General features: G+C 41.9%; 1 protein-coding gene across 4 annotated transcripts in view; it reads left to right on the top strand.

Annotated features, from left to right (window-relative positions):
* Positions 1-23,826, top strand: part of phactr4a (phosphatase and actin regulator 4a) — a 53,237-nt gene extending 29,411 nt beyond the window's left edge. For 2 of the 4 annotated variants that reach the window (XM_072447376.1, XM_072447375.1), the window contains 11 exons: positions 295-1,449; positions 4,492-4,836; positions 7,622-7,738; positions 9,155-9,707; positions 10,711-10,946; positions 13,830-13,998; positions 15,267-15,322; positions 18,209-18,270; positions 20,199-20,336; positions 21,059-21,135; positions 22,326-23,826. In XM_072447376.1, coding sequence (XP_072303477.1) covers positions 295-1,449; positions 4,492-4,836; positions 7,622-7,738; positions 9,155-9,707; positions 10,711-10,946; positions 13,830-13,998; positions 15,267-15,322; positions 18,209-18,270; positions 20,199-20,336; positions 21,059-21,135; positions 22,326-22,341 — 2,924 coding nt within the window. In that variant the 3' untranslated portion in view covers positions 22,342-23,826. The remainder of the gene's footprint in view (positions 1-294; positions 1,450-4,491; positions 4,837-7,621; positions 7,739-9,154; positions 9,708-10,710; positions 10,947-13,829; positions 13,999-15,266; positions 15,323-18,208; positions 18,271-20,198; positions 20,337-21,058; positions 21,136-22,325) is intronic. The other 2 variants (XM_072447377.1, XM_072447378.1) reach the window with 2 other exon arrangements.
* Positions 23,827-24,296: the final 470 nt, after the last annotated feature.

The following is a 24,296-nucleotide window of genomic DNA, read 5'->3' as shown; positions in this document are numbered from 1 at the left end:
GACTTCTACTTTGTACTTCTTCTTGAGTAATATTATTTTGATGTAACTTTACTCTTACTTGAGTACACTTCTTGGATACTCTACCCACCTTTGCTTCCAATAGTTATTGGACTTTCATGCAATCACACTTTCCCCAAAGAAACGTTTGCCTAGGCAAAGTAGAAGATAACACATCTATTACTTTGCCTGCACACACCAGGCATTCTATTCAATGCCTACAGATTCTATAGAATGTCTGGATTATTGGCTTTGCCTGTTATTATATAACACATGCATTATTTGTTGTATTTACAGAAAGCAACAATGTGAACCACAACAAAGTAAAGAATGGCCATCCGGTGCCAATGGATGTGGATCGTTTGTCTGAGGCCGGGTCACGCGTGTCCCGTGGAGAGTCCGACCTTAAGAACAATGCCCTGCGTGTCCCCCAGGCAGACGAGCGCAGGTCCAGGATACCCTCAGACGCCTCCCGCTCAAACCGGGCTCCTCTGGACGTGGACTCTCACGCACGGCCGTCTCTGGACGTAGACCGCCGACTCTGCCTCCCCTCGGATGACAGGAGGGGAGGATCTCTGCCCCGCGGACAACCTCAGGACGATAGATACAAGTACAGAGATGAGAGGTGGGACAGAGGGGAACGAAGAGACCGGGATGACCGAGACCGACGGGATCGAGACGAGCGCGAGAGAAGAGAAAAGGATCGAGATAGAGATGACAGGGAGAGGCCTGAGAGAGATGTAAAAGAAAAAAGAGACAGGGACAGAGAGGAAAGAAGAGACAGGGACAGGGACGAAAGAAGAGACAGGGACAGAGAGGGAAGAGACCGGGACAAAGACGAAAGAAGAGATAGGGACGGAGATGAAAGAGAAAAAAGAGAGCGAGAAGAAAGAGAAAAGAGAGACAGAGATGAATCAGAAAGAAGAGATCGAGAGGAGAAAGAAAGAAGAGATCGAGATGAAAGGGAGCGCAGAGAGGTGAAGGAGAAGAGGGAAATAGAAGAGAAAGAGAGACGAGAACGAGATGAGAGAGAGCGAAGAGAGAGAGACGAAAGGGAAAAGCGGGATAGAGAAGATAGAGACAGAAAAGAACGAGACGAAAAGGAGAGGGAGAGAAGGGAGCGGGACGAAAGAGAGCGCAGAGAGAGGGATGATCGAGATAGAGACAGGAGAGATGAAGACAGAGAGAGGGAAGGGAATAGAAAGAACGAGCGAGACCGGAGAGAGGAGCGGGACAGACGGGAGGACAGAGACCGGAGGGACAGGCCCGACCCGCAGCGGTCAGTGGATGACCATCGGCCCATCATCAGGCCAAACCCCGACATGGACCCCAGGCCTCCTCTGCAGAAGAGCTCCTCAGAGGAAGCCAGGAGGGCACGGCCTATGTCTGAAACCAGCAGCCGGACCACACTGCCCCGCTACGTGTCCCCGACGGAGTTCAGGGACCGCTCAGGTGAGGAGTCTTTACTCTGGCATGCACTCAATTGATTAAACTGTTAGATTAGGCTCCTTTGTGAAATAACAACTTCTTTTGTTTGATTTTTTTTTGTTTCTTTATCATAATAAGACCGTATAATCACATACATGAACATTTCACATTGCCAAATATAAATGAAGAGCCAGGGTTTCTCAGCAGAGTTTGTCTTCGGGTCGATGTTGCCAAATGTTGCAAGGCAAACTGTATCATCTGTATTATCCCTTAATCTGCCCAAAACATATTTATTCCTAAATGTACCAAATTAGAGGACAGAAGTTCTGAATTGTCCAAAAATCTCGAATGACGATTGACGATATCATGACGATAATGATGAGAAAAGTGACATGAATAGAAACACTTAGACCTGGTGTTTCTATTCATGTCACTTTTCTTTTTAGGGATTGTATTAATCATGATGGATAATAACACATGAAACAAAACACTTGGTCTACCTCCTGGTCAAAGTTCAGGCTCAGGTTTTATAATGGTAATCATTATCTGGACTATTTGTATTCTAAAACGCATTCAGAAAGATGTTTTTATATCAAAGACAGTGGCATTTAAAATCAAACTGGCAAAAAAAGAATAAAAGTTGAGATTTTCATCAATAAGTCACTTTATTTGTAAATTTTGTCTTTCTAAGCCTTTGATCACCATATTTCAACCGTTGTTGGTTGATTATGTATGTATGTATGTACAAAGCATCATTACCGTTTTCCAAATAATTCAAATTTCAACCCTCGTGCCTTCTTCGGGTCTGGATGACGCACACACTATTTTTGAGGGTTAAAAAGTGCTCCATTTGAGCACATTGATGATTTGCATCGGATCACGGTCCAGAGTCCTTTACCTTTTTGCTGACAAACATTTTGCTTGGACTTTGTTATTGTGAGATTTCACATCATAATTTGGTTATTGTTGGAACTGGGTGCAACACTATTCATTTTGGTCATGTCATTTTCACGGTTATAAGAGTACAAGATTACTACAAAAGATTTGAAGCTGTAGGTTTGGCCTTATCTATACTTTAATTACTCATTATGAAGTTATAGAGTACCACTGGGTATGTGTCAAGTTTGATTTAACAGAAACTTTTCTGTTAGTGGCTTGCTTAATTGCTGCTTGTAAAAAGATGTACAAGCATCTGGGTCATCAATCAGTGGATTCGATTTCACCTTGTTGAATGTGAAAATTAAGAGGTGCAACATTAGAGCATTCAGCCTCATTAAACGGCTACGGGAAAATGTCTAACATAAAGAGGGGTGAGCTAGTTTGAATTTTGATCTTACCAAGAATAATAATTAAAAACATCAAACAAAATCTGGTTCACTGCAAGAACAATCCAAACAATTATTTAAAAAAGGTAATATATGGGTATTTTGTTTCCGTTAGGACACATACTATGCAAAATGGACTTTGTTGAGCTTTTAACAATATTCTAATGGTGTGTTCAGATCGCAACGTCCAAATTCGAGGTGGACGCCCGAGTTGGACGGCTGCACATTTGAAGGCAGTTGCTTTGGACTCACTTCCTGTTCTGAAATATAAAACTCGCCAGCAGAGCGAGGCGTCCAGCGCACATGCTCAGTGGAGGAGGAGGTGTACTTTCCGGTGTGGCTGTTCTCCTGGTGTGATGGCAAACCAGGTTGAGAGAGTGGCTTTGGTGGATTTGCTTCACAAAGTCCAGTAAGCTTTTGAGATTTTCTGTGCCGTTAAGTCTACTTGAAAGGCATACAGCAGTTAACAGATAACCCATAACCCAGGCCCAGCTCTTACCCTTGACACTCTGAAATGCTCTTTGTTGTTTTTTCAAATTCTCATGCAACCTTTTTTTCCATCGATGAAAAATATATGTTCAAATATCCCTTTGATGTACACGATTGTTGCAGGATACTATACCACTCTTTGTGAATTTTTTTTCTACTCCAAATGGCAAGACGTATGCAAATGCCTTCCGGCAGTACTCTGTATGGCATTTAGTAAATTATTTAACTTGAGACTCTTAACTTCAGAGCATATTGAGGTTGTTACTATCAAGAGTTTCACTTATTTTACAACAAGTGTAGCCAATAACAAGTCATTAGTCTGTCTTCACCCTTTTGATCTGGTTCTGCGCCTGTTGCGGCGTGCGGACGGTTTGATTCATACACTTTTCATCCGCTAATGACTATCAAGCCTTGATCTTATGTTAAAGGACGACGTGCGTTTCAAGGTCGTACAAAGCGGGCAGCTGTATAATTTAACTCTGTACAACAGTTTGGAAAAATTACTTCTGACTTGGTTAGGTAATGTCGCAGCACTGGTAGGTGGACTTTGTAATGCCAGTTATGTGCACTGTGATGATGTTACAAGGATGTACAATGAGTTTCAGTGCGGATTTTGATTCTGTGAAAAATACTTACCATGATAATTGTTTAAAAAAACAACAACATAAAAATCCAAACAGGAAACAGCCCTGTAGCACAGCATTATAGAATAAATCTCTGAACCTAGAGAAGTGCACTGAGAGCTTGTGCTTACACAACACAAGCCAGTCAAAATTGTTTTGTATTGCAGGGGTGGTATAGCTCTGAATATTGTGGGGGTCATGACCCTGTGGTGGTTGTTTTAATGTTGCTATGCTGCTGTTTTGTGTTTCCCTTCATAGGCTTTGTCTCTCAATGTTTGCCCACTATGTGAATTGCACGCCATCAAATTGGAATAAGGGGATTAGTCTGGTTATATAATCAAATGAAAGAATAATTGTTTTATACAGTGCTGAAACTATTCTCCTTTAAACATAAAACAAAAAAAGTCTGCTCAATTTACCAAAACTGAACTACACAGTGCATATTTGCTATTAATAGCTGCAGCGATTCACTTTAGAGAAAGGATCAAAGGTTGTTAATGTTATTTGCTAAAAAAAAACCTTTGAAACAACAAACTCAAAATGGTTGAAGATGACGAGCTTTCCGTTCTTTAAAACTACCACATAAAGTGTATCCATGTTTGTTCATGTCTTGTCCGTGTGCTTTCTAGAGTCTGTCGGCGTCCGCTCATCTAAAGACCCTCCTCCTCCCCTGAAACAAGCCCTGATGCCCCCCACCTCCAAATATGCCTCGCCTTCCGAGCCCCCCGTCAGCTCCACCCCGTCGTCCTCTTCCTCATCCTCCTCTTCCTCGTCTTCGACATCCTCCACATCCTCGGCACCCGTCCCCATGGCCAAACCCCCCCGGACTGTGTCGCTCATTGTCAGTGACGAGCCCCCAAGAATCAATGTGCCCCCGGACGCTGACGCGCCTCCCCCCGTCCCGCCCCACGCCAAGCAGGCCCCGCCGCCTCCCCCCAAACCCACCAACCGCAACAGCACCGTCCCCGTAAACGGTGAGTGTCCCAACCACTAACTCCTGTCCTCGCTAACCAGCCTCCTGTTCCAGGGGGCATTTCCACACTTTGTAAAGGTGAAGCTTTTCCTCTTTTGTTCTTAAGGTTTTTATATTATTATCAATATGCCTGTGGTGAAACAAGGGGCTGTGCTTCCATCTTTGAACTTCTGAGCTTTGTTGTTTTTATGTGGCTTGCGGTTGAAGGAAGAACCACACATGTTGCATATTGGATGTCAAGAATTCAGTTTTTTTCAATTACCGCTAAATATTAGGCTTCAGTGGAATATTCGTGGGTATTTTGGAACCTATGGTGTCCTGCAGAAATGTCTCTCAAGTTGCAATGCGAATGTGTATCGAAGCCCAGTGCATCGACTCTTGGGAAGGCAAAAGGAACGGCACTCGCAGAGTTGAGTCCACCGAAAAACCAAACCGAGTTGGCCGTGTAGGGCCATTTCGCCTGGGTATCCTTGAGTATCCCATACTAAGATGCAAAACCTGTTGTAATAAAGTTGCAGCCAAAGGCATTAATGTGTTCCAACATCTTTGCGATTATCTATAGTAGTTTGTCAAAGTTAAGGTTGTTTAGGTTATTCAACTATTCAGTCCTCATAATAAAGTTTTCCACAAAGGGGAAGGCGCTATACTGCAATCTGGAAATATAAGTAAAGCAGTCAGAGAGAGGATCCGCTGGCAAAACATAGCTGCATCAAGAAAATACAATAATTCGCATTAAAAAAGAATAGCATTATCATACATAATTTCACACTGCTCACTGTCCTGTTCAACAAAGCCATATAAACATATAATAATGAGTATAATGAACTCCTTTGCTTGTAATTGTGCAATAACAGAAACCCCACTTCCACTGGGTTTACCAGTTTGATAGTATTAGGAGTACAATCTGCCTAAAAGCCCAGGGGAGAACAGGCAGCGGCTTGTCTTCACTGCATTTCCAACTCTTCTCTGGAGGCTTGATATAATTTGATTGGCTTTTCGTAGCTCGTATACTTGGCCCCAGCCTGCTGCAGCCCCACACTCTGCTCTGGAATGTCTCACTGTCTCAAACTCGCACAGCAATTTGTCAGGTCAAAGTCCTGTGGATCTGTTACTGAATTGTCTTTCCAAGGCCAACGCTGATGTCACAAGGCTGTGTCTGCCTCGGCCTATTTACTGACTCGTGTGGAGGGGTGTAAAGTCACTGTCACCTCCTACCTTAGTCACATTATTATTGTGCTTGAGTTTGAACAGCAGACTTTTCTTATTGTTTTACTACCAGTTTTAAATTGACTTATAAAAAGGTTGCCCATGCTAGGAATGTCAAAATTATTAGGTTACAAAAGTAATTAATTTCTATTCACTCTTTAATCCAAAAATGTAAAGTGCTTTTTTATCTGGTTGTTTATGTCACGTTAACTTTACATTTTCATTCAGAAAGTTTGATTTCATAAAGCTGGTTTCAAATTTGGAAGTTGTGATGTCACAAAAATGAAAGAAAATGATCTCGGTAATTGTGAATCTTTGTTAGATTGAAATGTTTCTTCTCACAATAGTCACTAAAATTGGATATTATGACACCCTATTATGACACCCTATTATGACACTCCCTATTACACACCTGCCCTATTTCCTGTATATTGTAAACTTTTTTTCCTTCTTTCATTTTCTATATTTGTCATATGGGATTACAACATTGAAGTCAAGCAGTAGTTTTATTTTTTTTAATCCTGATGTTGTTCCTGTCGCAAGAGTCTCAAGTGAAAATAAGATGGCAAAAATCTGATGGAAACAGAAACTTTCTCACCAAACGCTGACTTGAGCTTGTGATAAACCGCTGTATTTCCCATAATTGATTTGTTGTTCCGACAGATTTACCAAAACAAAGCTTAGCAACAGCTTTTTCCAGTTCGTCGTTGCACTGCACTCGCGCCAAAACCCGAAATATTTCCAGGTCATAATGCATCTAACTTTATCCAAACTCGATGCTTTACATTAAAGGCGCAATGGACGATTTTTCGGCGATTTGAGAACGCAGGCGGAAGTGCGCATGCGCACTCCCCCGTGCGGACTGATACAACACACACGTGCGTTTGTTTATTATCTCTCGTCTCCCTTAGATTTTTGTCCACTTCTGCGTTAGCTCGAACTGTCTTTCTCATCTTCATTTTGCCCCGTACACTGAGGGAACTATATTATGATAGATCCATGCGCTTAGGCACGCGGAAACGTGGGGACGAACCGCACGCGGCTGCAGGTGAGCGGTAAGTGCGTTTTATGATTGATACGTGGCAGGACTAATCGGCAGTCCACGCCACGAGGAAATAAGACTCAGATTTGTGCCAAAAAAATCGTCCATTCAACCTTTTAAGAGACATTAAAGCGCGGCGTAGAGGCTTTGCAGGGATGAACCCCCAAAAACTGACCATAAAACAGAAGTAGTTTCCTGTATAGTTTGTCAAATACTAGTCAAATATGATGAAAACAAAACTAAGAGTTTGATGATTTTTCTTTTTGTTTACATTTTAAAGTAATGTGACCATTTCTGAACAAATTGGCAAATGGTGAGACATTTCTGAGAATGAATACAGGCAGTAGAGCGATCACAGTATTATCCAGCCTCCTTTTTAGCTCAAAATCCAAGTAATTGCCCTGGTTATCTCCCCACATTTCCACCGCCTCTGGCTTCAGTGATAAATGGTGCTAAACATTAGCCGGCTGCACTCCTGTGTTCCCGTGCTCTGTGTGGAATGTAAACACGGGCCCCCTCCTCCCTGCCTTGTCCACAGCCTCCTCCCTGCACCGGGGCCGCCTCAGGGTCAGGCCGCCGGGTCACTGGAGACGGCACCATGAGCTGGGGCTCTACCTCTCCCTCCCCGCCTACCTCCACCACCACCAGCGGCCCGGTCAGTCGTGTGCTCGGAGGAATGCACGCCGGACCCATACCAATTAGAACTAAGGGGGATTGGGTGGTCAGATCATTGGGGAGCGTGAAATTGGTTTATACGAGCTGGTGGAAAAATAACTAGAGTTGCAATAATTTAGTCATCCACCAATACGTTTTTTCATCCACCTCTGCACTCATAAAACCTGAAAAACTGAAATATTGAAGGTGCTGTACCTAGTCTTAAAAACTTGAAAAACACAACTACTTACATTTCAAACTAAATGTATTGCGCATTCCAAGCATCGTAATAATTCACTACAATGAGTTTATCACAGCTTTGATAGCCCAGAGCGGAGTTGACCGTCACTATAAAGCTAACAAACATTAGCATGCTAACAGGCCACTTCCCGCTACACGGAGAATAGAACGCCCTAGACCGCTGTGTGCAGACAACACACAGCGGTCTCATTTTCACCCTCAGAGCTGCTTTTAGCGATTTGACTTTATTTGGTACAGCCCCCATAATATAACTGTTTTTTATTTTAAATTTTTTCAATGCAAAAAGCTTTCAGAAAATTGCCATTGATTTGCATTTCAATACAAAGTAGCCTCAACCCAGTTTGATCTGACCACTCAAAAGTCCCCACGTCCATCCCTAGCACGTTAGCACTGCTCAGTACCTCACGCCGTTTGAACTCTGAGCCCGTGTTGCATGAAGACCGCCGCAGTAACCACAGGCCGCCATCAGTATTGCATGGAACTCGATGTGTATGAAATTAATCCTAACTTGAACTTGTCATAAAACTTAATTGTCTTCTTCCTAAACATAGCACAATCGTAGCGCTAGAGTCAGGCCCATGTCTGTCCGTTAATTTTTGTAATACCACTAACTTCTAGTGCATCTCACGTCAACTAATGCTTGAAAGAATACTGGACCAATGAGCCTCGTGTTTTCCATTCTAATCAGTCATTTTAGAAAGTATGAGTGTTGACTATATTGAACAACACATTTTTATTTTATGCTGAACCATTATATACATTTAATTGGCTTTGCATTTAAGCACTGTACAATATTTTTGGGTTTATGGTAGATTTAAGAACCAGTCAAATGGGGTAAATGGGGCTATGGGAAAGGTTTGCTTGAGGGGTCTTGGCAGAACTGCATTCTGGGGAAAACATGTACTAGCCTGCTTTTACAATATATCTGTGCTGGGGCAAAACAGATTTGACTTTATTACATGGCCCATCAAATTGGCTAAATACTGTCATTGTACCGAAGCATTTTGATCTGTTTCGACCGTAGTTGTGATAGAGGTGAGATAAGGCGTCAGATTAGTCTGTATAAAAAAACATTTCAAACCTGAAGTCCGGTCCAGTATTCTTTAGCCATCTTCACTCCAATAAGCTTTATTAACTGTACTTTCTTTTCTCACAGCCGATCACCCTCAGCCTGGAGTCATCGTCGCCGCGGCTCCAGCCAAACGCTCTCCCCCCACTCCCCCCAAAAGGACCACTCCCGTCATCAAGCGCCATTCCACCGACCCCACCCCTGCCCCTCCACCGCCCGACTCCCCCTCATCCGACCCCGCCAACGTACCGGTGCCCGTGCCCCCGCGTACGGACAGTTTAGAGCCCGCCCCTCCTCCACAGACGACTTCCACGGCCGACCTTTTGCCCTCGCCGCCGTCCCACATCCCGCCGTCCCCCCCGCGCTCGCACTCTCTGCCCCCGCAGCCCGGCCCCACCTCCACGACGCTGACGGTGGACCCGCCCAGTCCGACCACGGAGCCCCCCAGCCAGCTTCCAGCCATCCCACTGCACATCCTCATCAAGAGGGCGCTGAACAGCCCGAGCCCGATGCAGCCCAATCCGGACGGGTCGCAGAGGGCGCACTCGCTGCTGTTCGAGACTCCCCCGGACGTGCTGGCTCAGGAGGCGGGGGGGAACGCTCGCTACTCCCTGCCAGTCACCATCGAACCACTCAGGCTGTAAGTAATGATGTGGAACGCCAATGTTAGCCACCGATAATGACAGTAAACAATAAAACATGTGCGATATGTGCATACATAAAATACAAATAACATTGAAACTACTTCATGCCACTGACACTACAGGTTGTCATCTTGATTCTAATGTCGCTAATGTAAACGAATATAAACGCCAAAGGAAATTTTCATAAACTGCTCCAGTATCAGAGCAGTCCTTAACTGTGTGTCTTATTGAAATAAGCCACAGACTCTTGGGTGCTGCTAAAGAGAGTTCATAAAGTTTACCATAACTAAGTATATAAACTAAAAGTACATCACTTAAGTTTTAGGTATCTGTACTTCAGTATATTTTGCTGTGGATACTTTTAGTTCTCCAGTACGTTCTACTGCTCGAATGGTTTGGGGTTTCATTTACGCACGTTCATGGTAACATCCTGCGTAAAGGTTTGGAGTTTAAGCCTGATCAAATTTTGTTTTAAATACTTTTAAGTTTTACTCTTATAAGGCTGTGTGATTTGAGAATTTTTTTTTTTTTTATCATGATTATTGTTCTCATATTGATCGATCTCGTTTTTTTGATCTATTTTATTTGACGTTTCTAGAGACAAAGTAAAAGGGCCTTTTAGTAATGATTTCATAGACTTTTAATCTGTGCCATTTAACACAAATATTAATCAAATGTCTTCCTCCTAAAGTCTGATCTCTGCCCAAATCCACATGTTTTTCCTGACAGAGGAATTGACTGTGGACTCAAAGAACTGATTTTAAATGACTCGATCTCGAACTGTCAATACTTCGATTAGTTGCTCCCCCTACTTCAATACTTTTAAGTAGCTGTTTTATGTGATACTTACAAAAAAAAATTCTGTACTTTTCCTTAAGTAACACGAGTACTTTTTCCACTGTTTAATTGAATAAATTCGCAATCCTTATGACAGACTCTGGCTTTAGTTTGTGAACAAGTGAAACTGTTTGATTCTGACCCTGTGTCCGTCATCTCCAGACCTGAAGATGACGACTTTGACATGGAGGAAGAGCTGGGGAAGCAGCAGCTCCTCCGAGAGTCGAGAGCCCGACATGAGATGGAGCCGCGCAGTCGCAGAGCTCTGGTGGGAGACCCCCGAGTCGCTGTGATCCCCGAGGGAGGGGGCCCCGGGGACAGCGAGGAGGAGTCCGACTCTGATGGGCCCATTCTGTACAGGGACGACGATGAAGACGAGGATGAGGAGGGGCCGCCAAGTATGTGACACTTTCATCCTTTAAACATCTTATTGTCTGTTTTATAGGGACATTTGTGGTCTCTTGGCGAGTAACACAAAGTAATGTTCATGTTCCAGCAAGCAATTCAGACTAAAGATAAACGAGAAATAATAAGGTCAAGGGGTCCAAAGTGCAACGACATGATAAACATAAAACAACAGTAACATAAATATACATAAATACACATAAATGCCCAACTGGATTTGGAGTAGATTTTATTTTCAAAGGAAGATTGTTCCAGAGTTTGGGCCCTCTGGACTTCAGCCTCGATCTGGGACTCTGCAAAAGCAACTGGTCACATGACCTCAAGGTTCTTTTAGGGGTGCAAGAGCACTACATTTAAGACACGAATACTAGAACTAGGCCAGTTAAAGATTTGAATACATGCAATACCATTTAAAATTAAATTCTGAGAGAGATGGGGAGCCAATAAAGTGATTGGTGCACAGGAGTAATGTTCTCAAAGCGTTTTGTCCCTTTCAACAGTCTATTTATTGAGTAACTCTATGTACATATTTAATTTAACCAGGATATGGGGTGCACAACAGTGGCATGCGGGGACTTTTATGGATGTGCAAGCAGACCTCGAGTGTTCATCAATATTTAGTGGGGAAAAGTGAAGAAAAACAAAACTATTATGCGAGGGTGGGCTCCCGTGTGAAGGGCTAACGCCTATCCCACTGAGCTAAACTCGCATAATTTATAAGAGTGCTAAATGGATAAATAAGCTGACGTCATTGATCAGTTCATTACACAAATTAACGCTCTGTTATTCTATGTATGTCGCTCTATGACAGCCTGTACTTCTAATGTTTACTCATTGGAAACATGAACAAACACTTTCTAAAAGATAGTTTTTAAGTCTGTTTGTTGAAACTTGGCGCTGCTGTTGCTTCACTTCTCCTCTGCACATGCTCAGCTAGAGCAGAACCTGCAAACATCCTTGATTCCCACACATGTTTATTCAGCGTTGCTTCTTTTACCTCAGATTTAAAAAAAAAAAAAGAGTTTAGTGTTCCGCTTGTTGCTTCTGCAGATGTTGCCTTTTTGTTGCATTTCTCTGATCTCCTAAATCACGCCCATTTGAAATCGACAAAACAGATTCCAGACCTTTTGTAAAGTTCAGCGGACAAGAACTCAATAGCTCTGTGACTCCGTTTGCCACACTGATAGCAAACAAAATAGTATTTGGGAAAAAAAATCACTGTTATAGATTCTGTTCCAAAGAGCAAGAGCGAATACAACGCAATTTTAAAGAATGAAAATGTGAGGAGCAAACGTTTGACTACCCTATGTATTGTCCTAGTCACATATTTAAAATGTATTCGTATTTATAATGTATTATACATAGCATCTATAACCTGCAACGAGTTGGCCACTGTCCAGGGTGTACCCCGCCTAAGACCCGAAGTCACTGGGATAGGCTCCAGTCACCCGCGACCCCGAAAGAGAACAAGCGGTAGAAAATGGATGGATGGCATATATAACTGCATTGACTAACTTACTTTGCAGTTCCTCAAATTTCTGCATTAAAGCCGTATTTTCAGTCTTCAGAATCTGTATGCGACGGAGCGTTGTTGACCATAGCAATTAGATCTGAACATAACCCATCTGTAGGACGGATGACTCACTCCTTTTATCTAGGATTCAGACACCGGGCCTTGACTTTAAACATATTCCTTTCAACTCTTTTCATGTTTGTCCTGCCTGTAGCTTCCGCAGAGAAGGCACCTCAAAGCTCTTTCAAGAGGGGACAGCTATTCACTTACTGAGCTTTCAATAGAATACAGACGGCAAAAGCAGTAGAAAAACAATTCTCCTTTTTAAAGGAGACAGATTATGTTCTAGTACTTTTCCCTTGCCATTAGCTTACTCAAATTAGCCTTTTGATTCCTGCAGTTTTGGACAAGAAGCCATATGTGTCTGTTATCAAATTGTTTTAGATAAATATTGCAGTTTAAAGTTAACATTTAAACTAAGAATTTACGCATGTGATTATTACTAAATAAGTTAAAATTTAAATTTTAGTTCAATTCAATTCAATTTATTTTTGTAACGCCCAAAATCACAACACCAGTTGCCTCGAGGGGCGACAGTGAAAAACAGATTAAACGATGTTCATTTGTCCAAGGACACGGGTCCCCTGTCCTTAGACCCTCCTTCTCGGCCAGGAAAAACTACCAAACCTCTGTGGAAAAACGTAGAAAGAGGAGTTCCACAGTGAAGGAGCGATCAGACTCCCTCAAACGGACAGAAGGACGCAAGATAGACAGTGGAGCTGGACCCACTCAGGAGAAATACAGCATGATATGTCTTTTTGGGGACGGTAGAAAATGTCTCAATATTGAATCAATGCATTTTTTAGAAGCAGTTTACGCACGGCCAACACAGCCTCTTGTCTCTTAACAGAGAATTGATTTTTACGGTCTTTAAACTAGTTCATTATAAACTCTTTGCAGTGGTCCACATGTATTTCTCACTTACCTTATTCACGGCAATGAGTTTATCAGCCCTTTTCACATGGATACTTTTTGTTTGATCTCCCAAGGGGGTCGCCCCAGAAAAACTTTGACAAGCTCTAGTTTAAAGGACACAGCCCCTTTATCCGATCAGTGTTTAGGAAAGTGTTTAGTGGGAAGTCAAGGTAATAATTACAAAGAAAACAATTGTGGCAAATGTAAGTGACACAAGAGCTGTGTTTGGGGGAATATTCTGCTCCAGCAAGCCAATATGATCAAACAAACTGTTGCATTGACTTTAACGACAATGGGTACCACCAAAAATATTGAGTTTATATTATTCCCTGTAAAGATCTGAGGAGCACACCAACCCAAACGCTGATTATTGGTCCTGTTGTTGCAGGCGGGTTGGCGAGCCGGGTGAAGAGGAAAGACACACTACTGAAGCTGAAGCTGGAAAGACAGGAGCGGCAGGAGCGCGAGGACGCTCAGGAGAACCATGACTACGTGAGCTGGAACAACCAGGAGCAGTGGGTGGCGGTGCGCAACAAGATCAGCAGTGCTCTCACGCGGTAAGATCTGCCACTCAACGTCCACAACATCACTTATCCCCATAGGATGTAAAGTAGACTCAGTGTTGTGAGATCTATTCCCAGCTCCGACAATTTGCTAAATGTTCTCCTTACTCTTACTCCTTACTCTTACTCATTATTTCACTCTATAGTCTGTCAAATAACATTTTTCACAATTAATCAATTTTACAATTATTTGCAATTATAAGATACATGGATAATACGTTCATGATATTGGGACTAATCAATTTGGAAGTGTTAAAATGGATGACTTATAATAAATATCTATAATTTAAAAAATAAAAAAAACACTGCACTTCATCATCAACATAGTAAATTCCTTTTGAGCATTTTCGGAGCTGCCCAATAGGTATATAATGTCAATGCAATAACTGTTGAATATATATACTTTTTTTTTTTAATGTTATAACTTTAGATTTATATTTTATAGATCTATTTTATATTTACAAGGGATGCACGTTTTCAAAATGTTCTTTAACTGTATTGAACTGGAACCCTTTGCAGTCCATAGTCGATTAACCAATTACGTATACAAAGTGCTTTTTCCCCCTTTAATAATATTTAAAGATACATTGCAGGAGTAAACGCAAAGTAGCAGAACAGCACAATATGACTGAAGATGAGATGGATGCGCTTTTTGCCTGATCATGAATAAAGCCATTTTAGATAAAGAGCCCCTGTGTAAAGTCGCTAACGTTGCTAACATTAGCCTGACCAGTTAAACGATAGATTTCCTTCTGATGCAAAGATTGGACCTATTCTCTTTGTTTCCTTCACCATTTTTCTGCAGTTCAGCAAAATGTTATATCCACTCAGGGGCACTTGTGCGTTATCTAGTGGCACAGTTGTGTATTCCAGTATTGACTAAATGTAAACAACGAGGCAAACATTCACATTATTTGGTTAAAATATGTTCACTCGGTTAATTAGTGACTGTTAATCGGTTAACCATGGACACCCATACAAATTGCCCATCCCTAACGTGAGTCAATCTTTGATAGAATACTATACTGTTTACTGTGAGATTGCAATAAATTGTCCACTTCTCGCCTGTGACCGGCTCAACATTCATCTCCAATGCCCCAGCTGTCATGGCTCCTGACTGATTTCACTCCCAGACTGATTTCTCCCATTACCAAAGCCCTCCTCCATCTTGTAGATAAAAGGCCTTTATCTCTTTCACGTAAGTCTCTGTGATGATCCATATGTGTGTGTGACTGAGTGTGCTTGTGTGTCCATGTCCCCAGGCGGCTGAGTCAGAGGCCCTCAGCCGACGAACTGGAGCAGAGGAACATCCTTCAAGGTGAGGCTCACGCAAGGTCAAAGGGAACATGGGTAATTTTTCTCCTGACTGCCACCTGAATCAACGGAACGCATCAGTCATTCATACATGTGGCTTTCTGTCACTGGGTTGTGGATTAACCTTGAACATCTAGCAGCCGTAGTCATTTAAGTAATAAAATTGAAGAAAAATATGAGGATGTTTCAAATCTCAGCTGCCACGGGAAATGGAAAAATGATTGGGCTAAAACATCTCTGTTTACATAATCATGCAAAAAATATCCCAGATAAATATATTGAATTATTGTTTTTGCAAACATTACTATAACCCTAACATACATTTGTGGGCCTTACAACAGATTTTAAAATGATAATAGACCCTGGATCCCCAATAGGCGGCGCGCGGGCCAACTCCGGACCACCAAGCAATATCGTCTGGGCCTAATTTCCCATCATTAGAAATATATTATTACTTTTACACTTTGTGGCGCATGCGCACAACGCTCCACGCTGCTATGCATGATGTGAAGGTTGTCCCACTGGTCGGGTTGTGAAAAGTGGACCACTTTGCATTAGATGTGAGGCTAGAAAAAAATAATTATTGTTTTTTTCATATTTGTAACAAAAATAAGCAACTATTTTATTACAAAAGACATGAAACCATTTACAGTTTGATTTGATGATGTCAGTTACCGTACTTTTTCGGCTATAGCACGCTCCTGAATAAAAGCTACACGAAATTTACAAAGAAAAATAAATTGCTGTCAATAAGCCACAGGTGCCCACGTTGTAACATACAGCACGACGTGTCCCCTGGACGGTGACCATTGTCCATTGACGTCTTCTTCTACTGTGTGTCAAACCCTTGCGCTTCCTGCTAGAGGGCCCCCGGTGGCTGTTGGACGGTAAAAATCTATAAAATAGATGCACCGTTGTAATGACCGCAGGGTTTAAAGCGTGCGAAAAGAGTAGTGACGTTAAGTCCGAAAAGTACGGTAATTGTTGTAAATGTTTTTTGGTCGATTTGCTTTGTTCTCCACTACAACATTTTTAACACTCTGATGACAACGTTTTAAAGGGTCTTTTGGTATCGGCTCAAAATGTCTATATAGAACCATCCTTTAAGAAACCAATTCATCTTATCAGTTCACGCAATATGATGCTTTTGGAAGTAAAACCATCAGTTTGTGTGCCTATTGCAGTCCTTCTGCCAGATTCTCTCTGAATAAAAACATGCTCCTTTAGTTCAACTCTCCATCTTATGTGCCCGTACGCCGGGTGCTTATTTATTTTAATCTGGAAAAGCAATGCACTGATAAATTGGTTAACTTTTGGTTTTCTGCCTCATTTGATGCTCTGTGGCTTACACAGTTAAGTAAGTTTAGCTATGTAAATTGTTACAGTGAGGAAAGTAAGTATTTGAACACCCCGCAAGTTTTCCCCCTTAAATCTTGGAGGGGCTGAAATTGTAATCGTAGTTGCATTTCCACTGTGAGAGAAAAAAAAAATCCGAAAAATCACTTATTTATCTGTATGTTATTGCTGCAAATTATGTATTTGAACATCTGAGAAAATCAGTGTTAATATTTGGTACATAAGCCTTTGTTTACAATTACAGAGGTCAAACGTTTCCTGTAGTTCTTGACCAGGTTTGCACACACTGCAGCAGGGATTTTGGCCACTCCTCCACAAAGATTTTCTTTTGGAATAGGTCTGAAGACTGGCTAGGCCACTCCAGAACCTTGATATGCTTCTTACAGTCACTCCTTGGTTCTCCTGGCTGTGTGCTTCGGGTCATTGTCATGTTGGAAGACCCAGCCACAACCCATGTTCAGTGCTCTGACTGAGGGAAAGAGGTTGATGCCAAAATCTCACAATCCATTCATTCTCTCCTTAATACAATGCAGTTGTCCTGTCTCCTGTGCAGAAAAGCACCCCCAAAGCATGATGTTTCCACCCCCATGCTTCACACTAGGGGTGGGATGGTCCTCATCCTTCTTCCTCCAAACATGGCGAGTGGAGTTTATACCAAAATCTTCTATTTTAGTCTCATCTGACCACATTTCTCCCATTACTCCTCTGGATCATCCAGATGGTCATTGGCAAACTTAAGCAGGGGAACCTTCTGTGCAATGCTTGATTTCAAACCATGACACCATGACAGAGGGAGATTGACCTCCTCCATTTTCTAGCAATTGCTCCAACCCGCCCGGTAGCTCTTTCCAGCCTTGTGGAGGTCTACAATTTTGTTTTTTTGACAGCTCTTTGGTCTTGCCCATGGCAGTAGATGGAGTCTGACTGACTGGAGGGTGGACAGGGGTCTTTATGCAGCAAACAAGCTCAAACAGATGCTACTAATTTAGATTAATAAGTGGAGTACAGGTAGACTAACAGACCCCTCACTAATTTCTAAATTGGCACACTTTCATCCAAATACTGCCTTTCCTCACTAGTATATAATAAATGATATAGCAATTATATAGCAAGAATAATACAAATAATGCTGGATATCTATCTTTTAAAGGAGACACCCCCCCATCTCTAAAGGTTTATTGGAAAAGTTGTGATTTTTCCTTGTATGTACAAGCTCTGCAGATTGAGCCTGTTGGCACCAGATTGAACTTCAAGGCCAGATCCAAGAATCAAACATCCTTCAAAAAATCTGTCTGCACGTTTTGATCCCGTCTTCCCCCTTCGCCCCCACCACGCCTCACATGTCCCAGGATGACTCGGGCCAGACGAGCCTCTCTTCTGTCGGATAATGCTTGCTTTGTTCAAAGACGCACAGTGATTACAGATCTCTGTTGGGGCAGCGTGCAGACACCAGCTCAGGTGAAAGGGGGAGAGCTGAGTGGACGCACAGTTTTCTCCCTCTCTCACTCACGGAATGTCTTCTGTCCCTCCACAGCCAAGAACGAAGCAGACCGGCGAAATGAGCGCAGTGAGATCAAACGCAGGCTCACCAGAAAGGTCAGGATGTTCAATACTGTGCAATAATGTACATTCACAACACACTTTTCCCACACTTTTATACTTGCTGTTGTTTATTGTGTAATTGATTTCATTTGGTTGGTGTTGTTGTAAATTCGTGAACACATTTCTGTAACTTGGCCTGGTGGTGTTTCCGTGGAGATTTGGTGACAAGCAGGTGGCACAATGTAACCAGGTGCACAAATATTTGATTTAACCAGGAGAGTCGCACTGAGATTTTTCAAGGTGGTCCTTGCCAAGAGTCAGCAAAATTCAACACGGCTACAACATACATCCAAACAAACAAATAACATAATGAAGCTCATATTATGAAAATCACAAGAGTTGACTGCTACTTCTTAAGATCAACGTACACATGTAGGGAGGCAGTGACCCAAGCTTTGCCTTGTAAATTAAAGTGTATCAATGTCCCTGCCTCCTAGTGGTCAGAGAAGGCCATCGCACTCGTGAGTACAAGTCCCAAGTCCCAACTGCTACAGTTGGTAATGAACCCTCGAGAAGCAGGATTAACATCTGAAGAAGCATTCAGATAAAAGAATCACCATAATCTAGCACCTGTAAAAGGCGCTTTTTTTTTAGTTTTAGTTCAAGTTTGTGTGAAGGAGTCATCAATCCAGTCAGCAAGGTAATCATTCATGAACCACGTCTATAATATGGACACTAGTGGAATAGTACCTTTTTATATTGTTCAAAAGCAGTTTGAAAAGCCAAATAACGGATTGAAGCACAAGCGACGAACCTAAACAACACAGCTCAGTTTGTCATTTGTCATCACAGTTGGACACAGACTGTTCTTGTTTGGCATAGTCAGAACTTCATTGATGATTCTCCAGAGGAAGTGATTTGTAGTAACATCTCTCTTGCTCAGTGACACTCGCTGTGACACATTTTGTGCTCGTCTGCAGCTGTGAGAGATGAGCTCTGGATACAAACGGAGGAGTCAGCCTCAGCTCAAAGATTAGAAAGACATTTGTTTACATAGTCACTCAAGTCCTTTTCCTCACAGCAGTGCACATTCTAGTACTTTCTGCTGATGTAGCTCCTGTTCAGTTTAGCCAAGCGGATGTCAACACTAATCTTCTGCGTTAAAGCTCAACCACAGCAACCAATATGAGAAAAATAGTCTCCGTGGCATTGTCCATTTTTAAGTTACTCATTTGAATTAAGATATTTGTAGTATATTGTAAACTATACAGACTCTACAAGAAGACCCGTATACAACTAAGAATGTCCATCCATCCATCCATTTTCAACCGCTTTATCCGGTAAGATGTAGTATTATTAAATCCAAATAAGACCCCAAATATTTTCTACTATAGTAGTTTAAACGGTTTGCGTTTAGTGAGGATGTTAATGTTTGTTAGCATTACTATGACAGTAAACTTTCAAAGAAAAGAAACTGTGGTTGTCAGGAGGCCCATCATTACCATGTGCTTTGGGACTGGCCTGTTATTCACAAATACTGGTCTGAGATCAGTGATGGGCCGCAGAGGATCGTCCACGCCCATATTCGATTCGACTTTAAAACAAAGTAAGTCGGATGTAGGACTCAAGAGATGGAGATGATCGATGGATACCTGAGGAGTGTACTTTTGGCTGCAGCAAGAAGGGCAATAACAAAGGAATGGATGATGGGAACTGTGAAGGACTGAGATAACGAGGGACAGGGACAAACTGAGCTTTACTTGGACAAATGGACAAATTTAACATTCACATTCACATTGTATTACTTATTTCCATTTGATTTATTATCCGTTTGTGCTTGTTCTATTTGTTCACTTTGTTTTATTTGTATTAAAAAGTAAAAAAAAGAAAAGCGCCTCTAAACTCTGAGGATAATGAGGCAGACAGCACACCATAGTCTCATAGCGTCTTTAACCTTCTTACCTTCTGTTTGTCTTCTCCAGCTGTCCCAGAGGCCCACTGTGGCTGAGCTCCAGGCCAGAAAGATCCTCCGCTTTCACGAGTACGTGGAGTGTACGCACGCACAGGACTACGACCGCAGAGCAGACAAACCCTGGACCAAGCTCACGCCGGCGGACAAGGTGAGGCCGCAGCTCTCTCTTTCTCTCTGCGCGCTTTCACACAACATTTTAGCCTCCTCAGCTGCATCCTACTTTAGCCAACTCTACATTCTTGCTGAGAACTGCTTGTAATGCAGAGTTCCTGCCTATTTCCTAAGACTGACTATTTGCACGACAATTGAAAGCAAACCGACTAAATAATCTGCTTTCAGCACTTAATTGGGCTGCGCTAATAACCACATTTTAATCATTCCTCCTGTCGTTTACAAAAATGGGGTAGTAAAAAAGTAATTAAATTCTGCTCTGAATGATACAGTTGTCGGTGCAAAGTTATGTACTGTGAAAATCCTAGAACATGATTTAGAAATGATCATATTAAGTCTCTATCTAAAGGTGAACTTTAGGCAGTACAGAAATCATCTGTTTCTTTAATGTTCAAAGCTGTGTGTGAGCGAGGCTGAAACACGTCTTCTGTCAGTGCGTCTTAGCCTCCTCAGCACTGGATCTTTGGACATAACCAGCAGTTTTTAATCATGATTTGGCCAAGAATGTGTTCACTTACTCAGGACACACACGGTTACAACCTGAGCGTGATATAAATAGTGCAGTATAGTGTAATAGAGATCCTGTATATCCTGTATAGCTCTACCTTTGATCAGGCGCTGCCTTTCTTCTTTTTCCCCGCTGTAAACTTATTTTGCCAATCCTGCTGAAGTGCTCTTTCTTTTATGTATCGTTTCCAGGCAGCCATACGCAAGGAGCTCAACGAATTCAAGAGTTCGGAGATGGAGGTTCACGAGGAGAGCCGCATCTACACCCGGTCAGGCCACATCAATAATTCAATGTTTTCTGCTCGACTGTTTATTGTATGCACCTCAGTGGTGTCACCTCCAGGGGCTGCACCAGGGCTGGGCCAGGCTTCTCTGAATCAAGCCCAGATTTAATGGTTTGCACGTCGCAATCATTGGCTCTAACGATTGATTTGTATGAAGATTAAGTGGATCAGTTCTTTTTCCACATGGTCCAGTCACAGGAATTGATCTCTTGTCACTAACAGTAATTCTGTACAGTGTTTTTATCAACCAAAACTTAACACAATTTATTCAATTCAGTTTAATTTAAAAAAACTATTTTGACCTGCTTGTGTCTCAAAACCACGAGCTATAGTTTGTGCACCAGTAAAGTCTTGTTTACAATGCTTAAGTAGGCAATGTGTAGTTTTAATGGTGAAAGTAATGAGAAAGTACAGCCGCTGTAACAGCTTTTCCTCTGACTCACATAATCCTCTGGACTGGAGCCTTCACATAAAACTGCACCTTCACGTATCTGAGCCACGTCCTTTTAAAGTCCTCACAGCGGAAAGAGTAGTCCAAACATGGATAAGAGACACAGCTTTGCATCCGTCCTGTTAAACACCCTAATCGTGCTTCAAAGTGGAGTTTAGGCTCACTGTTCAAGATTATTATTATGATGACTTTTCAAATGTGTCCATGTCTCTAGCCCCTTCTGCTCCTTCTGCTCCCCAGCTCCAGTCCTAGTCTCACATCTTCTGTGTTGGGGTTAGGGATATATCATCATTCTGGATCCAAAATCTGGGAGTTTAACCGACCGTTAATCTCCCAGATTTAACCAATTGGACTAAAATGTATTGTTATGATTATTATTATTGTAGGCCTTGTTGCCAGAGCCATGGATCTTTATGTTGAAGCCAAAAAGTTGCCCTTGTGTCCAGTCCTACTATTTTTGAGACCGATGCTCTGAAAGAGTGTCTCTCTCTCTGCGGACGAGGCAGAGAGAGACGCGCGCCTCTCTCTGCGTCTCTCTGTAAATAAATGCAATGTGTGGGACGTATTGTGTCTGTGCCAGGCCAATATGTGCTTCCATAACACGACAGATGACAGAAGGTGTTGTTTATAAATGAAGCAATAGATTTGCTTTACACTAATGTATATATAATGCTATATTAGGTCCATGCTCACAGCCTTTTTCTTTTTGCCTCTTTTCTGGCAGGTTTCACCGACCTTAGCTGCCCAGGCTCGTCGCTGAAGCACTTCACCGGGACGAAGCGGAGGACAAGTCCCACACTGGAACTGAATGTGCAGAAAGCACTTCTCAAGAGTCTGTGGGCTGTCCATGTTCAGAGGTGCCTTGTGCCAACACTAAGAGGAATGCTGGAAAACAGTCCACAATATGCCTTATGATGTAGACTACTGGTTTCCTCACAAGGAAACAGAACATTTTAGCACTGGTACATTTACAGGTGGGTTCCACTGGGCTGGTGCAGCAGGTCACAGGTTTAGAGAGGTCACTGTGTTTGCTTCTAACCTGGCTCAATAGCGCACTCTGGATTGTTGGCATGGAACTGTGACGTGAGCCATTATTCAGAGAGTAATAATCAATAGAATATTCTAGATGCAGGTGTTTCACCATATGACAGGAGGAAATAAAAACAAGTTGCCAATATTTATTTAGAAACAAGTACAGTCAGTACAGTTCTTTTTTCTATTAAATTTCCTTTTTTTTAAAACTCTATTTTAAAAGTACATCTCTTGAATGTTTGGCTATTTGTTTCCTCATCAAAAATATACCTGCAGTTGTTTTTCGCTTCAGTCACACCTGTTTGATGAATCCTGTTTAGTAAGTCTCTCACATTAGCATGTCAAGAGAAAGCTAGGTTAGTTTATCTCCCCTCTGTAATTCCCTCTGCTGCCAGTAGAGGAGTGCAAACTCTATTTCTGTCGTGGGAAACTCAGAGAATGTAACTTTTAGTAGACAAAGAGATGTCTGTGTGCAGAGGTACAAGAGCCAGTTTAAAGGACAAGAACGACACATAATAATAATAATAATAATAATAATAATAATGTGTCCCTGAACTGCTGCTGTGCCAGTTTGGTGGAAACTCCTTCCAAACCACTGGCTTCTTCGCACAACTGGAAGCGTTCACATTAGTAGCACTGTCTAATGGTACCACTAACGGTAGCACTCGTGTAAGCCTTACTGCAACTTTTTTAAATTCAACTCAATGTGAAAACCTCAGCAGAGTATACTTTTATCGTAATTATGTTTCTATGGCTCTGTATATATAGCTAGAGCACTGCGCATTTTATTGTAAATTCTTAGCTATTTTGTACGAATCTTTCCAAGCACATATCACCATTTTTTGTAAAGTTGCACCTTATGTTTCTTAACTGGGTGTATAGAGAATTTAAACATTTCTTAAGATTGTAATTCTGTTAAATGAACTGAATTTGGAGAGTGTACATACATATTTTTGTTTTTCTTTTATGGTACTTTATACGTGCGGCTAACTCGCTGTATTTGTGTAGATTCCATGGACTTTAGGACTTTACGTGTACATCTACTGTATTTCTGACATATTTTAATTGTAAAGTATTTGTCAAATTAGTAACGGTACATATTTTCTTTTTTTGATACAGAGATCTTAAAAGTTTTCTGCAAACTACACTGTAAAAATGACACTGAAAATTAAACCTATTAACTTGTGATTACATTTCAGAGTCGAGTCTTTTCTTTTTGTTCGTTTCAAATTATTTCAGACCACATTTTTGTATTTACTTGTTTGACAGGGACAGTGAATAATAATGAACATCTGCAACGTTTACAGTGTAAATATGACAAAAACTTGTACAATAAAAAGTAACTCTGGAGATGAAAGTGCCCACAGACATCTGTGTTTGGAGAATCCGAGCGTCTTAACCAGTCGTAGGAACAGTGCAGTCATGTGATTTTGACACAAACTACAGCACCCACACATGGACCTCATTCTTTTCATGGCCATTTCAACATGACGGTAAAGAAACCACACATTTGCACATGAAACTGCTCCTTTTGAATAAAAAGCTAGAGGTTCCTATGCTAAAGTACATGGGAAAGGAAGCTGAATATTCAGATTGTTCTCATCATGACAGACGGTGACGCACATCCGGTTTTATGCCAAGTTACACTACTCATTTCTCTAAA

The sequence above is a fragment of the Eucyclogobius newberryi genome, unplaced genomic scaffold (assembly GCF_026437365.1).
Source record: "Eucyclogobius newberryi isolate DKJ021-1_F unplaced genomic scaffold, fEucNew1.0.hap1 SCAF_16, whole genome shotgun sequence".
In the NCBI taxonomy this organism is placed as follows: domain Eukaryota; kingdom Metazoa; phylum Chordata; class Actinopteri; order Gobiiformes; family Gobiidae; genus Eucyclogobius; species Eucyclogobius newberryi.
The sequence above is the reverse complement of the archived record's forward strand: the minus strand, read 5'-3'. Positions and strand labels throughout refer to the sequence as shown.